This window comes from Triticum dicoccoides, chromosome 7A (genome assembly GCF_002162155.2).
Source record: "Triticum dicoccoides isolate Atlit2015 ecotype Zavitan chromosome 7A, WEW_v2.0, whole genome shotgun sequence".
NCBI lineage: Eukaryota > Viridiplantae > Streptophyta > Magnoliopsida > Poales > Poaceae > Triticum > Triticum dicoccoides.
In genome coordinates, this window is record NC_041392.1 from 675,105,725 (window position 1) to 675,123,318 (window position 17,594).

Consider the following 17,594-nt stretch of genomic DNA (forward strand, 5'->3'; position numbering starts at 1 on the left):
AATCTCCTATCAAAAACTACCACCTAATTACAATCCTTGAATCCTTAACAACCAGTCTGTGTGAGTAGCATTACTCGATGTACACAATCAAATTAACTAACGAAAACACTTGATACCTACCTTCTCTGGTGTATTTAGCATGCCGGAGGAGTTCCATTGCAGCCGCCCTCTACTCTGCTCCCAGCTCCTGAAAACCTCCTCGATGGACGGTCTGCACAATGAGATAGCTAGCATCTTTAATAAACTCAATCATAAAAACGTATAAAAATTAATTAAGAGCGGAATTGATGATCCAATTATTGGTAGTACTCACATTTGGTACGGCGGTGACATCGAGTGGTGGCTGCGACGAAACACAGCATAAGAGGGAATATCGATCCTGTCTGAGGCCGACGTTGCCGTGATGTTCCCATCGATGCAATGATCTTGACGATGATTCACTGATGCATGGGGTGGGTTGTTGCCGCTGCCGCTGCCGCTGGAGCTTGATCTGTACATCTGGAGATGGCTTTTGATGTGAGATATACTGACTCTCTTTGTGCCCATCAGCTGAAGAATTCGCTTTGGTGTTGCCTCTGCGCACACAAGATATGTGAAGATAATTGATGTCAGCACACATCGACCGGCCTTGAAGAAATGAACTAAAAATTGGTACTCTTGTTATTTATTTATTTTTGCTGTATAGCTCTTTTTATTTTTTCTGGACATTATTCTTTGTTCTTTTTTTAAGAAAAAATCAATAAAAATACGCAGCAGAGTCCTGTTGTTTCCCTCAAAAATGTTGTGACGAGACTCGAGAGCACAGATGAATGGCAGAAAAGATTGATCAAAATCATGATGAGTGCTGTTTATTTTTGCAAAACGGCAGGTCCGCTGTCACTTCTTGCCAAAGTGAGCCAATATTAAATTAGAGATTAGAGAGATACAGAGAAATCAAGCACGCGGTTGTGAGTGAGCATCAATTTGATGGAACGGTAAGAAGACAATATTATCATTTTCATCATGCATGCATATCACGTGGGACTTTCTTTGATCATAATACCTCTGAGATGCATCGTCAAAAAAAAACGTACGAGAAGCGAGAAGCAAGAACTAACCGTCCTGGCCGCCGAGGCAGTCCACGGCCTCGATGAACTGCCGGTGAAGCTCCTCCGTCCAACGCATCCGCGGCTCGTCCGATCGGATGTACTGCCGGACACCTCTCCTCTCAAATCCTCTCATGCTTTTATCGTCCTCTCCCTGCAGCTAAGCTATCCGGCCTTCAACTCGGTCCGATCGATCCCAAACCCAAGCTTCTAGTATAAACACAGCTGATGATGCTTCTCCAGAATCAAGTTCCAATATATATATGGAGAGAGAGAGAGTTTTGGTTTGGCCAAACAATGATGAACTCGAAGCTCAAGTACTATTTTTAAAGTACAAGCGTACTATATAGGGCCGATGTATGGAATGTGTGGATCCAAGAGAGAGCAAGGGAGAAAGAGAGAGAAGAGGCTGACTTTGCTGACCTAGTCCAGTCAAACATCCATGCTCACTTAACTTAGGTAGCTACCTAGAGAACAGAGGCCGGGAAGAATCAAGAGGAACGAGCCCAAATTCGAGAAAAAGTTGGCCTGTCCACATCCACGAGAGACACCCAAGTAGTACTGAAGTTCTTTCACACATATATGCGTCAACCCATCAAGCTCAGACTTAATTGATTTGTCTGGGTCTCTTCCCTTCACAGTGTGACAGGCATATATGTGAACAGTTCACCCATTTGACAAACTAACCAAGACGTTGTCCACTTCGTATATGAGATTCAAGCTTGTTCAACGTCTCAGCATTCATCTCAAAAAAGAAAAGAAAACGTCTCAGCGTTTATTTTCTGTCACACTCTCCGTCGCTAGGTTTGACAAACTTACTCGAGAAAACTATAGTACTCCATCCGTCCAAAATAATTGACCCGACTTTGTATTAACTTTATACAGAGGGAGTATATAGCAACATTCGTATGGCCTACGCTCGTTGAGATGTCGATACATACGTACGTAGAGTTGACTGCATTCGATATACACTTAAATTCAGTCAGAGAAGTAGGACATCAGGCTAGCTAGCTGATATATATGTCTAAAGTCAATTCAACTCTCTGACATGCCATGCATGGATTTCCCCAGGGCAATGGGAAACCAAACGCATGTAGTGAATTTGAATATGTATATATGGCCATTGCTGGCATAGCGTGTGTGAAAGCATGTGGAAACGTATATATGTTCCTTTTAGAAAATTATATTTCAAGAAGTTTATAGAGTTCAAGTTGCTAACTCAATGTGTTGCCTTGTGTTGATTGGAGAAAGAGATGGCTAGCTAGACACAAAAATTTAACTTTTGACCAACTATATGACGCGCACATATATAGATATGACTTGGCAAATTAAGTCACATAATTATGCCGTTTGGATAGTTCCAAGGGTTTCTCAAAAAAAAGTCCCAAGGATCAGATCGATGCAAAGTTCTCCTCTTCCCATGGGAATTTATCGACCAACGGTTTATATATATGTGGCTGCCATTGGAACCTTGCAGGCAGGATAAAACGCCATCAAGTCAAGGTAGCAGTTTGTGATTACCTATCCGCCTAGCAATCTAGTGACATCCCTATCGAAGAAAATGAAGCATTCTTTACATATGGGAAATGAATCATGGAGTTTCGGACCACATTCTTAGAGAAGGGAAAAGGAGAAAAAGGTTCCATCTGTCCATATCTCAATCAACAAATCCAGATTCACGGATGACTTACCAGTTCAGTTTAGATTATAGATAGGGACAATGACGCGGCCTTTTGAAATTCTTTCCCTAGGAAGCTATAGATGTACCTAGAATGCTACATGTACTTTTACACATCAAAAATAATTAATCCGCGAGAATGTGTCATAGTGCATTTTCCACTCTTTGATCGTTAGCCCAGAACTTTAGATGAACCTAAAATAAAAAATACATAAAAATACATAAAAGTTCTAAAGAATTCTGTAAAATACATACATACATATATGGTAATTTACCTCATAAGATATATGTCTATGCTTACTATGGGGTGACTTATATAATTTTAAAATTTTGGTTACCCAAATATAACTACTTGTGATGTGTACAATAATCAAGTTTGTGTTGCTTTTCAATGTTGTTTACGCCCTTCTCTCTTTCATCGGGATTAAATATGAGAGTATTTTACAGGTTAAACATGTAGAGAAAAGTCTATTTTACACACAGAATTGTTGTGCTTGGTCTGACTTGAACCCCAAACAATGAAATTGACTCAATTAAACATTGAATTTTCTAAACCTGCTAAATGAACCATAGTTATGTTTTAAAATATGATTTTTTTTTATTTCAAGACATTCAAAAATAAGAAAAACGTCATCGATGTAAAGAGTGTTATGAAATGATATCCACAAAAATTCATGAGAAGATACAACTATCCGTATCATGTGTAAAAATGACAAGAGAGATTCACTCAACTTTGGTAATTTTTGGATGGAACATAGATGGTCAAGTTAGCTGATGTTTTTCACATTTTATTGCTTTTTAGAATTATCCACAGTCCACACATGTGAATCATTTCATATGTTGTGAGATCTTAGAATATGAAACCACTATTCAAACCTCAAACCAGTTATTTAGGGTGGTTTTGTATCTTTGGAATTTCAGAAGAAATCTAAAGATCATGAACATGAGGGATGCTATGTACGGATCAAGAACCAGCAGGACAAATTTATTTACCTCTATATATTTTTGCACGTGACACACATATTCATATTTTTATGGAATTGTATATGTCATACATCCCTAGCATTTCTACAACTATGGATTTTTTTATGGCGCTCACATGGCAAAAGCCACGGGCATTTTGTTAAATATATTAAACTTAATTAATCAATGAACATTTGTGGAAGTGCCTTTTGTTTCCTCCCAGGTCATCTAGACAAACCCAAAATTTAAGTAAATAATTGTAATTCATGAAAAACAAAATAATTCGGTTAATTACCCTACACATACACTAGATCTCATAATATATGTGTATATGCTAGAAATCATTGGGATGGATTATAAACTCTACAACTTTGGCTAACAACATATTACTACCGGCGGTATGTAGAATATTCAAGTTCAAGTTGCCTTTTCCAAGTTCTCTATAGGGGGGGGGGGGGGGGGATCACCCCCCCCTCTGCATCAAACTGATGCATGCAGCCATATTATTAAAAAAAATCTAAAAGGCTGTGTTGTAGTGCAAGCTCACTCTAAGCTTAAAAAAAAGAAAAAGAAGATAAAAGTTGCCACAGCTGGCCAAAATAGGTCGAGATGACTAAACACCTAGCCTATTATTGGACCGTCATCCAAACTGGTTGTAGATATCCCGCGCTATCATCTCCCTCCGGGTACACCTAGTATCCAAAAGCTCTCTGGCTTCCGCAGGAGTGAGTAACGACCACGTATGAATCCAAGTAGTCGCCCTGTAAATAACCTGCAGAAAAAATTATATGAGTTTGTCTGTTAAAACCATGTCATTTCTGCAGTTCCATATAGCCTAAAGTAATGTGTATAGTCCTATCCGAATATGTCCCGCATTGTTTGGCTCCACTCCATTTAGCCACATCCCAAATAACATGTTAATACTACTTGGAGGGCTAACATTAAAAGCTATATGAATCGAGTACCATAAAAGTTTTGCTAGAGGACAGCTGAGAAAGAGGTGCTTAATAGTTTCATCCTGGTCACAAAAACAATACCGTTGACTGCCCTTCCATCTTCGCTTTGCTAAGTTATCCTTTATCAGAATCATATCCTTGTGAACAAACCACATGAAGACTTTGATTCTTAAAGGAACTTTAATCTTGCAAATATGTAGTGATATCGGGATTGGACCAGAGTCAATTAAATCTAAATGCATAGATTTCACTGAGAAAATTCCGTTTACAGATAGTCTCCAGTGAATTGCATCTGGCTGATGAGAGAGTTGAATGTCCATCAACCTCCGCACGAGATGCAACCGCGTACCCCATCGATCTCGTACTAAAGATCTCCTGAACTTGATGTTTAGAGGGACAGACTGTAATACTGTAGCAACATAAGCATCCTTTTTTTAGGGAAACAGCGGGACTCTACTGCGTGTTTTTATTAATTTTTTAAAAATAGAGTACAAAGGATAAGGTCTGTAAAAATAAAAGGAAGAACTATACATCGAAGAAACAAAGAAAACTAATGAAACAAAGAAAATACAGAAAACAACAAATACAACAGCAGCATAGCAAATTATCTAAAGGATTTGATCCAAGTGTCAAATCCAGTGTATTCCTTCCTCTTGACTCTGTAGGTGCTCCATTTGAGTTCTTATTTTAGCTTCTTTCTGCATCAGTATATACTTGGCTGTATATGTTGGAATATGTAATCATTCCTAGATTGCCCAACAGGTTAGGATGATAATCTCCATCGCATATGGTACGCTCAGCAGTTGCTTTAGGTTGCTAATTTTCTCCTGAATGCCTGTATGTGCCGGTAGCCAGTTGGTGCAAATGTAGCTCCAGCACAATTGTGCAAATTGACAATGAAAGAAAAGGTGATCCCTTGTCTCCAGGTGCAAAGGTTAACACATGCTTCTATGCAAAAATAATAATTGCGAGAGTTAAACTGTGTAACAATTAGCTGGGTGCACCTCAGGTGCAAAGGTTGGGGGACATAACAAAAGAAATTGAGATCGATGGACATAACAAACATTCGAGATGGGACTAGAAAGTGGATCAGTGGTTACGATGGAACCTTACCGTGAGGAACTTTGCCACTGAATTGGTGTTGCTGAAAACGGTCGGCGTGTACTTACACCTGTCGGCCGAGCAAATGGCAGTTTGAATTCCATGGCGCATGCACGTGCGTACGCACGTAATCAAGCAAGAGATTTGAAATGTATACTCGTATATATTTAGCCTCTAGTCATTGAGACCGTTCCAAGAGTTTGACAAAGCTCAACCACTGGAACGTACGGACACGCTTACTTAGGCATGCATGCACGTACGTCAAACATACTCGGTGTTTCCAGTGGACACACGCTAGCAAGGCGCATGAGAAATACAAAATGCGGCCGGGTCTATCTATCTACTCCCTCCGTCTGGAAATACTTGTCTTAGAAATGGTTGTATCTAAACTTATTTTAGTTATAGATGCATCCATTTTTAACCATTTGTAAGACAAGTATTTTCGGACGGAGGGAGTACTATTCATGGCCATCACATTCACGGTCGATGAGACTAGCTAACTCCATGAGCTATGCCAGCCGAGGAAGGAACATGTGTGCACTTGTCTTGCCAGCTTTTGTGTGCCGCGTGCAAGACTAATCCAAATATCTAATTAACCAAGTGGAGCTAGCAGCTAAGTGTGGTAGACGTTAAAGTCAATGCATGGTGTTTAATTTTAATATCAAGTAGTAGTACACCATAGTAGTACTAGTACTGTTTGCAGTCATCTTCGTGCTAATCAACGACGGTGCCGACTTCTTAACTGACAATTAAGCTAACCCTTGAACATCACATGGCTAATTCCAATGTGACAGCGGCCGCTCATACTTTTTGGCCGCCGTGTCACCTTTCGTCAAGTCTACCCACAGTCTTCTCTCTGGCGCGGCGATCTATTGGCAATGTATATATTGTACGTGTATACCTTTCTTTGTCATTTGCGTTTTGTTCCTCGTGGAGGCTTCCACTCCATCTGTTTCAAAATACTTTACATAATAGTTTTTTCTCAGTCGTATTTTGTGAAGTTTGATCAAGTTATATAAAAAATAATACTATCAATGTGCACAGCGCCAAACCAATATATTTAGATCCTTCATTAAATGTATTTCCAAACTGCATTTATTTTTGTATTTCAGATTTTGATATTATTTCAATAAGAATTGTTCAAGCAGGACAGAGTTTGACTTAAGACAAAACTAACATAGAAAGTATTTTGAAATGGGTAGTACTTGTATATTCCAGTTTATATGAAAATCCATCGTGTTTGCGTGAAATGGGTAGAAACTAGAACAAACTTGCTTAAGTGGTACTATCTATTCAAACAAATTAGGTCACTGCTTTTGAAGAAATTCTGCTAAACCACGTAAAAAGTGCCACATCCTCAGTCCTAAAGGAAGGATGTAAAGTGGAATCCACTATTGAAAGGATGAAGCTAGTTTGTCATGCACATAGTACCTATCGTAACTTTGGAATTCCATACACCCATATTAGCTTTTTCGACTAGGTGCACGTGCACGTGCACATAGGTTGTGTGTTGGATGTGAATTCCCGTAATATCCTACCGACTCGTGTGACTTTTTATCCTGCTGAACCGAGTGAAAAAGCCCTAAAAAGGCAGGCAGGCACCCCAAGGTCGTGGTGCCTCGCCGGACGGCATCTCGCTCGTGTCGCATGCCTCCAAACTCCAAAGCTTCTACGGCGCCGCAGTGCGTCGCAACACACATTCGACTAGTTAATCCAATCACGTGGTACATGTGGATGCTCACGTGTCAATCGAGCAAAAAATTTAAACATGTAGTTTCATAACTTACGTAAGAGTTAATTTTTTTTAGCAAAGTTTGGTACGGTTGTACATATAATCTCTAGTACGTAGTAGCGTTTATCAGCTGCATATAAGTAGCCTTCGTCTACTCTCTCTGTTCCATAATATAAAACATTTTTTGACACTAGTCATTTCATAATGTAAGATATTTTTTGACACTATACTAGAGTTAAAAAAAACGTATTATGGAATGGAGGGAGTAAAATTTATCACTTGATTAGTTTGCTCCGAATAGTATGTACGTACACCGTCTCGTCTACGGGAATTAGTTACCGGCAGCGTTGTTTTTCAACGGCATGCTGCCTGCCGCGTAGAGCAACCATCCAATCCAAAGGTCCCCAGGAATTATTGCCTCTTCTGGTTGTTGTTTTCTCAAACCTGCCAAAAACGTCAAAGCCCGGTTGAACTCTGAACAGAATGGACAAAGTCGACCAGACATCGACGACATGTCAAGTTTTTCTCCTGCCTAAGGATTCGGTTCTGTGGTATGGAATGTGAAACGAACACCCGATCACTATAGATTCTTGTTTTGAGTCATAATTTTTCTATGAAATGGTACGGGAAGTTCATCAGAAAAAGACCAGCCGCCCATATTAATTTGCTTATCTGAACGGACACCACCATATCGTTGTGACTAGGAGTGTCTCCAGTTTGGTCGTCTAGGATGAAGTCGAATCAGCCATATGACATGAGTGATGATGTTGCTCTGTGGCCTCAATTTTTTTGTGGACGAGTGTTCATTGTGTGGTTTTTCGCCCTCTTATCCTTATTTAATACTAGAGTGAGGTCTTTGGATCATGGTTCAAAAACTATAGCCCCCTCTCACTCACAAAACACTGTCGACTTTACATGGTTAGCATGGCGAGCCCAAAGAAGCTGTTGTAGACAAGCCAAAACATCTAGATACGTTCGCACAAGCCTCTTTGGTGCACCGAACTAAATGCTTGGCGAACCGGTCAATGCACTACGCGCTAGAGCAACTAGTCGATCGGCGCATAAAACTCAAACACTGCGACGACACACGAGAAACGTGTGATCTAACCCATTTAAACCGCTTCCGGGTGAAATCTCAGGAAGGCAGGGAAAAGGGGACGCGGTGAGTTAATTGACAACTAACTTGAGCGGATCCCCACGTAACTTCTTTCCTCCTTGGTGCAATGTCAAAGAGGCAGTGCCAAGCCCAGCTCGCAGCCACATCTTTTTCCGCGGAGTTCGTCGTCGGAATCCACAGGAAATCCCCGCGGCCGGTGAACAGTCGGAGTCGGGGAACCATTTTTCCTCGTGACAACAGTGTTCCTCGCTCATTCCCGACGCCGACTCAAAAACTGGAGACATCTCCTGCCTATAGGTTTTTGTTTTGAGTCATAATTTTTCTACCAAATGATATGGGAAGTTCACCGAAAAAAATCCAGCCGTCTATATTAATTTGCTTCTGTGAACGGACACCACCATGTCGTTATAACTAGGGGTGTCTTCAGTTTGGTCGTCTAGGATGAAGTCGAACTAGCCATATGACGTGAGTGATGATGTTGCTCTGTGGCCTCAATTTTTTTGTGGACGAGTGTTTATTGTCTGGTTTTTCGCCCTCTTCTCCTTATTTAATACTAGAGTGAGGTCTTTATACCACGGTTCAAAAACTATAGCCCCCTCTCACTCACAAAACACTGTCGACTTTACATGGTTAGCTCTGAGTGGAGCCAGACTTTGCCTCGAAGATTTGATCAAGGGACGGACACGTGGCAGCATGATAACTGTCGATGGTATCATGGCGAGCCCAAAAAAGTTGTTGTAGACAAGCCAAAACATCCAGAGACCTTCGCACATGCCTCTTTGGCGCACCGAACTAAATCATTGGCGAACCAATCAATGCACTACGTGCTAGAGTAACTAGTCGATCGACGCATACAACTCAAACACTACGACGACACACGAGAAACGTGTGATCTGACCCATTTAACCCGCTTCCGGGTGAAATCTCAGGAAAGCAGGGAGAAGGGAACGCGGCGAGTTAATTAACAAGTAACTTGAGCGGATCCCCACGTAACTTCTTTCCTCCTTGGTGCAATGTCAAATAGGCGGTGCCAAGCCCAGCTCGCAGCCACATCTTTTTCCGTAGTTCGTCACAGAATCCACAGGAAATCCTTGCGGCCGGTGAACAGTCGGAGTCGGGGAACCATTTTTCCTCGTGACAACAGTGTTCCTCGCTCATTCCCGGCGCCGACTCAAAAGCTGGAGACATCTCCTACCTATAGGTTCTTGTTTTGAGTCATAATTTTTCTACAAAATGGTATGGGAAGTTCACCGGAAAAAAACCGGCCGGCCATATTAATTTGCTTCTGTGAACGGACACCACCATGTCGTTATAACTAGGGGTGTCTCCAGTTTGGTCATCTAGGATGAAGTCAAATTAGCCATGTGACGTGAGTCATGATGTTGCTCTGTGGCCCCAATTTTTATTGTGGACGAGTGTCTATTGTGTGGTTTTTCGCTCTCTTCTCCTTATTTAATACTAGATTGAGGTCTTTGGACCACGGTTCAAAAACTATAGCCCCCTCTCACTCATAAAACACTGTCGACTGTACATGGTTAGCTCTAAGTGGAGCCAGACTTTGCCTCGAAGATTTGATCAAGGGACGGACACGTGGCAGCATGATGACTATCGATGGTAGCATGGCAGGTCCAAAGAAGCTGTTGTAGACAAGCCAAAACATCCAGAGACCTTCGCACATGCCTCTTTGGCGCACCGAACTAAATCCTTGGCGAACCAGTCAATGCACTACGCGCTAGAGTAACTAGTCGATCGGCGCATAAAACTCAAACACTACGACGACACACGAGAAACATGTGATCTGACCCATTTAACCCGCTTTCGGGTGAAATCTCAGGAAGGCAGGGAGAAGGGAACGCGGCGAGTTAATTGACAAGTAACTTGAGCGGATCCCCACGTAACTTTTTTCCTCCTTGGTGCAATGTCAAATAGGCGGTGCCAAGCCCAGCTCGCAGCCACATCTTTTTCTGGAGTTCGTCACGGAATCCGCAGGAAATCCCCACGGTCGGTGAACAGTCAGAGTCGGGGTACCATTTTTCCTCGTGACAACAGTGTTCCTCGCTCATTCCCGATGCCGACTCAAAAACTGGGGACATCTCCTACCTATAAGTTCTTGTTTTGAGTCATAATTTTTCTATGAAATGATATGGGAAGTTCACGGGAAAAGACAGCCGTCCATATTAATTTGCTTATGTGAACGGACACCACCATGTCGTTATAACTAGGAGTGTCTCTAGTTTGGTCGTCTAAGATGAAGTCAAATTAGCCATATGACGTGAGTGATGATGTTGCTCTGTGGCCTAATTTTTTTTTTTGCGGAGGAGTGTCTATTGTGTGGTTTTTTGCCCTCTTCTCCTTATTTAATACTCCGTACTAGAGTGGGGTCTTTGAACCACGGTTCAAAAACTATAGCCCCTTCTCACTCACAATACACTGTCAACTTTACATAGTTAGCTATGAGTGGAGCCAGACTTTGCCTTGAAGATTTGATTAAGGGACGAACACGTGGCAGCATGATGACTATCGATCGATGGTAGCATGGCGAGCCCAAAGAAGTTGTTGTAGACAAGCCAAAACATCCAAAGACCTTCGCACATGCCTCTTTGGCGCACCGAACTAAATCCTTGGCAAACCAGTCGATGCACTACGAGCTAGAGCACCTAGTCGGTCGGCGCATAAAACTCAAACATTGCAACGATATACGAGAAACGTGTAATCTAACCCATTTAACCCGCTTCCGGGTGAACTCTCAGGAAGGCAGGGGGAAGGGGACGCCGCGAGTTAATTGACAAGTAACTTGAGTTGATCCCCAACGTAACTTCTCTCCTTCCTGGTGCAACGTCAAAGAGGCGGTGCCAAGCCTAGCCCGCAGCCACATCTTTTTCCGCGAGTTCGTCGCCGGAATTCGCAGGAAATTCCCGCGGCCGGCGAACAGTCGGCATCTGGGATACAATTTTCCTCGTGACAACAGTGTTCCTCGCTCATTTCCGACGCTGACTCAAAAACTGGAGACATCTCCTGCCTAAAGGTTCTTATTTTGAGTCATATTTTTTCTAAGAAATTGTTTGGGAAGCTCACCGAAAAAAACCAGCCGCCCATATTAATTTGCTTATGTGAATGGACAGCACCATGTCGTTATAACTAGGGGTGTCTCCAGTTTGGTCGTCTAGGATGAAGTCGAATTAGCCATATGACGTGAGTGATGATTTTGCTCTGTGGCCTTAATTTTTTTGTGGACAAGTGTTTATTGTGCGGGTTTTCGCCCTCTTCTTCTTATTTAATACTAGAGTGAGGTTTTTGGACCACAGTTCAAAAACTATAGCCCCCTCTCACTCACAATACATTGTCAACTTTACATGGTTAGCTCTGAGTAGAGCCAGAGTTTGCCTCGAAGATTTGGTCAAGGGACAGACACGTGGCACCATGATGACCGTCGATCGATGGTAGCATGGCGAGCCCAAAGAAGCTGTTGTAGACAAGCCAAAACATTCAGAGACCTTCACACATGCCTCTTTGTCGCACCGAACTAAATCCTTTGTGAACCAGTCGATGCGCTACGCGCTAGAGCAACTAGTTGATCAACGCATAAAACTCAAACACTGCAACGACACACGAGAAACGTGTGATCTAACCCATTTACCCCGCTTCTAGGTGAAAACTCTGGAAGGCAGGGAGAAAGCGAGGAGGCGAGTTAATTGACAGGTAACTTGTGCGGATCCCCATATAACTTCTTTCCTCCTTGGTGCAATGTCAAAGAGGCGGTGCCGAGCGTAGCTCGCAGCCACATCTTTTTCCGCCAGTTCGTCGCCGGAATCCGCAAGAAATCCCCGCGGCCGGTGAACAGTCGGCGTCGGAGGAGCCATTTTTCTCGTGTCTACAGTGTTCCATGCTCATTCTCGACGCCGACTTCCCTCCCACCCGAATCCACCACGGCGGTCAAATCACGTCGCATCTCACCACACAGCCCGCGACCGCGACCTGTTCGTTCGTTGCCCGAACGCATCTGCGGCCCAGGAAGACTACCACGGGACGGCCCAGTGATGACAGAAGAGCTGGGCCGCGGGGACGAACTCAAGCCCTGCTGACGAACCGGGCCGAAACTCCCCGGGCCCGGCCCGTCGCGTCGAGCTTCTTCGAGTTTCACTACGGCTACCTCTCTCCGGTCCCCTCCTCCTCTTCCCGTGTCCCATTTCAAACGGCGGACTCGCCTCCGTCCCCATCCCGTCCCGATCCGGCGGCGGCGCGGCGAAACCCTAGGCCCCCGGCGGAGCCCCGATGTGCGGGTGCGCGGAGGCGCTCGTGAGGGCGGTGGTCGCCTTCTTCGACGCCGTCCTCGTCGACTGCTTCCTCTCCTGGTTCCGCCGCCGCCCCGGCCCCGACAGCCCGGCCTCCGCCCACCGGGTAAGCCAACCCTCCCTCTCCCGCTCTCCATCCCGCTTCCTCCCTCCTACGGCTCCTCGATTCAGTCGTGCTTCGAGCCCAGGCGGTGATGATGTTTTTGGTGCGGTCGCGTCTGTGCAGGATCCGCTCGTGCCCAAGGGCCGGGGAGGGGAGGCGCTCCCGGCCTCGGACGAGGAGAAAGGTATCCTCGATTGTCTCCATCAGATTTGCGATTTTGGCCTCATGGATTCGTCATTGGTGTGCTGTGGTTAACCCCTGCGTCGTTCGTTTCGATGCGTGCGTGGTGTTGCTTCAGGTTTTGCGGAGAGCACAGGGTCGAATGAGCAGTTGGCAGATGGCGACGACACCGACGAGGAGCTTCGGCGAGAGGTACGCCTACCAGAGCACCGCTAAACGAATTTCTGTTCGGTCACACGCGTGAGGAATGGCTGCGTGTTATTGTTACTGTCTGTCAGGTTGTAGTTCTAGGTTCAGAACTCAAGGTTTCCAAATTACGCCTGTGCTTCCGCAATGCGTGCGATGTATGTGGATGGTTTATAGATGGAGAGATCAGGTTCACACAGTGCCTGGTGATAGCTAGGTGAACTCCTGCCCCTTTTTTGGGTCACAGATGTGGGGAATGGTCGTGCGCTTGCTTACTGTGACTGTCAGATTGTCGTTCCAGGCTGCTTTTGTGATTGCATATGTGTTACTGTATTTCCCCGATGCGCGCAATGTATGTGGATAGTTTAGATGGAGAGATCAAGTTTACACAGTACCTGATAACTGAATGAATACATGTCCCTCTTTTGGGTCACAGATGTGGGGAATGTTTGTGTAAGACCATTTGGACTGTCCCATTGTAGTTCGACGGATCTAGCTTCATTTTTTCACTGTAAATATGTGGTACCTTTAGGTTCCCATCTGCTACAAGGTATCACTTTAGATTGAATTTGATCGTGCCTGTATTTCTGTATTGAGCATTATGGTAGTTTATAGGAAGGGGTTTAGGTTTGCCCAGTATCACACTGTACCTACTAGCTGTGGCATACAATTTTCCATGACAAGGGCTTCAGTTAGTGTATTTTGTCAAATGCACACTGCAAATAACTAGTTTATATCATTATATGTTATGACCAAATAAAAGGATGGTCCTGGAATTTCATAGACTGGGTGTTGTATATGGTAAATCATTCTTTTTATATGTTCTGGTTATAAAAATAGAAACTTCCTGTATGTTATGACCAAATAAAAGGATGGTTTATATGTTATTACCAAATAAAAGGATGGTTCTGGAATTTCATAGACTGGGTGTTGTATATGGTACTGTATTTCCCTGACGCGCACAATGTATGTGGATAGTTTAGATGGAGATATTAAGTTTACACAGTACCTGATAACTGAATGATCTTATGTCCCTTCTTCGAGTCACATATGTGGGAATGTTTGTGCAACCATTTTGACGGTCCCAGTGTAGTTCGACGGATCTAGGTTCATTGTTTTATTGTAATTTGTGTTACCTTTAGGTTTCCATCTGATACAAGGTAGCAGTTTAGGTTGAATTTGATTGTGCTGTATTTCTGTGTTCAGCATTATGGTAGTTTATATGAAGAGGTTTAGGTATACCCAGTATTTGCACTGTACCTACTAGCTGTGGCATACAATTTTCCATGGCAAGTGCTTTAGTTAGTGTATTTTGTCAAATGCACACTGCAAATAACTACTTTATATGTTATGACCAAATAAAAGGATGGTTCTGGAATTTCATGCACTGGGTGTTGTATATGGTAAATCATTCTTTTTATATGTTCTGGTTATAAAAATAGAAACTTCCTGTGTTTCTTTTTGACTGCATGAAAGCAAATGTGTGGCTGGCATAGCCAATATACCCACAGCTGTATGCGCATTTGCATTTTTGTAAAGTATAAAGGGCAGCCCCAGTGCATGTAGCTCCCGCTTGCGCAGGGTCTGGGGAAGGGTCCGACCACTTTGGGTCTATTGTACGCAGCCTTTCCCTACATTTCTGTAAGAGGCGTAGGGAAAGGCTGCGTACAATAGACCCAAAGTGGTCGGACCCTTCCCCAGACCCTGCGCAAGCGGGAGCTACATGCATTTTTGTAAAGTATATCTGTAAAATTTACATTTTAATTGTCCTGTAGCTGTATAAGTAAATCCAATGTTTTCAAGAGTTCACGAGCTTGATTCATTGCACCTGCTGATAATAATTCTATTTTAAGCATTGGAACATATGGGCTTAGTCCAGAATTTTTCATTCTTCCTAGCCCTTTCTTATTGGGAAAGCTCACTGGTGCTGGTATTATTGACCAAAATGTACAGTCTGTTCTGATCTCTTATATTTTTATTTTCTGCATTTGTTTACTTTTTATGTTCTGGCAGTACCTGACTTTGTTTTCAGAGCTTGGGAGTATGTAAAATATTCCAAGAACTGAGGCGTTTTTATATTCTATCCTAATTTGAAATTTTCATGTGGCTCTTAAATCCACCCAGGCAGCTCACCTCCAGTTGTACGGCACAATATCGCAAACCCCGGCTGAACTTCGGAATGTGTCATATGAAAGTAATTCTGAATCCGCTAATGAGGTGGGGACAGTATCTATGGAATAATTTTGTTATTAGTTTCATATCTCTGATGCCTTCTTTTTGGATATGCAGTCTGATGACATGTCCATCAATGCACTTGCAAGGGGAGGAACATCAGTGTCTGGATTTAATTCATCTGAATGGTAATAACTGCCCCAGTTTTCCTATATGTTTGGACTTCCTTTAACATGGTTTGATGATGTTATATAATTGATGCCTATGTCAACCTTTCAGCTTCAAATGTGAGGAGGATTTGATGACTGAACTTGAAGTTTTACAAGATAAATCACTTGATTCTGTTCCTCGATCAGTTCTCCGTGATAAGTCCCCATTCTGGAGCATGCAAAATAGGTTCTCTGACTGCAGTGGTTCACCCTTCCCGACACCTTTGGTTCTCAGAGATGATATGCAGACCCCTGGAACAATTTATGCTTCACACACAGGGTCTACTATCTCTAGGAAGCGTGTGCGCACCCGCAAACAGTTTATCTATCCTGTCTTGAGACCCATTGAGAACAAGCTTCAGCAAATGGAACCGCCAGAAGATTCTTCACCAATGCTGCCCTCCAGTTCTCCAAAACGTACAAATTTGGGAGCAGATCATATCAAGAAACTGCAGCAGACCTCTTCAAATTCAGTCACTAAGGTGGGATTCTCAAAATCAGTGCCATTCAGTTTTCCCAGTGAGAATGCTTCATACCAAGAAAAAGGATCACCCCCTTCGGAGGAGTCGAAGTGCCAAACCAGAAGCCCAAATCTGTTGGATGGTGGAGCTCTATCAAAATCAAATTCAGATGAAAAGCGTGCTGCAATGAGTCTGACTCACTGGCTAAAACCTTCATCCACAGACAATGAGAATCAAGGTGTTGTCACTTCATCTGCTTCCGACCAACCGCGCGATGAGAACACGCTTTTCACGGAGAGCCCCGTCTTCACGGCAGCTTCTGGGATGGACGCAGATGTCGATAACCCTACTCCAAGGTTTCCCAAGGCATGGGATGGCAATGGCATTCCAAACACGACCACCAAATACAAGGAGGTATGTGCTCTGATGGTTTATGGTTTGTCTAGTAATGCATACCCAAACTTATGGTTAACATGAGCTAACCATTCTAAGATGTCACTGGTGTTAGGATCAAAAGGTCAGCTGGCATGCGACACCATTCGAGGAGAGGCTGTTGAGGGTTTTGTCGGATGAGCAGCCTAACGCTCCGAGGTTTGTTCCTTTCTATACATGGACGCAATTTAGGCCTGTTGTTTTTGCTTTTTCAGCCCTTTTGCCATGCATCAAACTACTTGCCACCAACCCATTGCGCATTTCACTGATCAATCTGGTGCTAACATCATGGTTCTAACACAGGAAACTTATCAGAGGAGACTTGTTTCTTGTAGAGGAGGAGACCTGATGGTGGAGGAAGCTGAATATAATCGGCAAGAGCTCCCAATCCAAATGTTGATATATGTCAGTCCTCAACCTTTGAAGCTGCGCGCCTGAATGCTATATCTTTTTTTGTCACTCCACCATATACCTGTCACCAAAATATCTTTTTTTGTCACTCCACCATATACCTGTCACCAAAATTTCGCCTTCACCGTGATGCAATGTTACATACATATACAAACGGTGCTATGGATATCAACCTCTGGTAGAGGCTTAAGATGTAAGAAATGTTACTTAGCTGTCCTGTCTGTCTGTAATACCCTTTCTGCTGCATACACAATACTGTTGTAGCTTGTGACTGCTCACACTGAGCAGTGAGTGAGCTGACGTTACACCTTACAGCGAGCACACTGAGACGTCTCAGTGTCCCCTTTTTGCCTTGTTCTGAACAGTTGTTATACCAAATTCATTTATGGAATTACCATGAGTTCATGTCTCAGTAGTTGTTACCAAGTTTAGTTCTGGGATCATCATGAGTTCATGAATCATCATGTATCATCATGAGTTCATGAATCGTCATGTTCCTCGGTTTTTATAATGCTC

The 17,594-nt window shown here is 43.3% G+C and overlaps 2 protein-coding genes across 2 annotated transcripts in view; one reads left to right on the forward strand and one right to left on the reverse strand.

Annotated features, from left to right (window-relative positions):
• The window catches only part of LOC119331887, a 2,476-nt gene extending 1,095 nt beyond the window's left edge, over positions 1-1,381 (reverse strand). Inside the window, exons 1-3 of the mRNA XM_037605065.1 lie at positions 1,098-1,381; positions 314-575; positions 121-211 (exon numbers count right to left, since the gene is read on the reverse strand). Of these exons, the coding sequence (XP_037460962.1) occupies positions 121-211; positions 314-575; positions 1,098-1,221 (477 nt within the window). The 5' untranslated portion in view covers positions 1,222-1,381. The remainder of the gene's footprint in view (positions 1-120; positions 212-313; positions 576-1,097) is intronic.
• Positions 1,382-12,813: 11,432 nt separating this feature from the next.
• LOC119332637 lies at positions 12,814-17,390 on the forward strand. The gene is made up of 8 exons (XM_037605801.1): positions 12,814-13,030; positions 13,151-13,211; positions 13,326-13,399; positions 15,518-15,610; positions 15,683-15,753; positions 15,845-16,649; positions 16,744-16,826; positions 16,971-17,390. The coding sequence occupies exons 1-8, from the start codon at positions 12,905-12,907 to the stop codon at positions 17,014-17,016; spliced, it is 1,359 nt and encodes a 452-aa protein (XP_037461698.1). The 5' UTR covers positions 12,814-12,904; the 3' UTR covers positions 17,017-17,390.
• Positions 17,391-17,594: the final 204 nt, after the last annotated feature.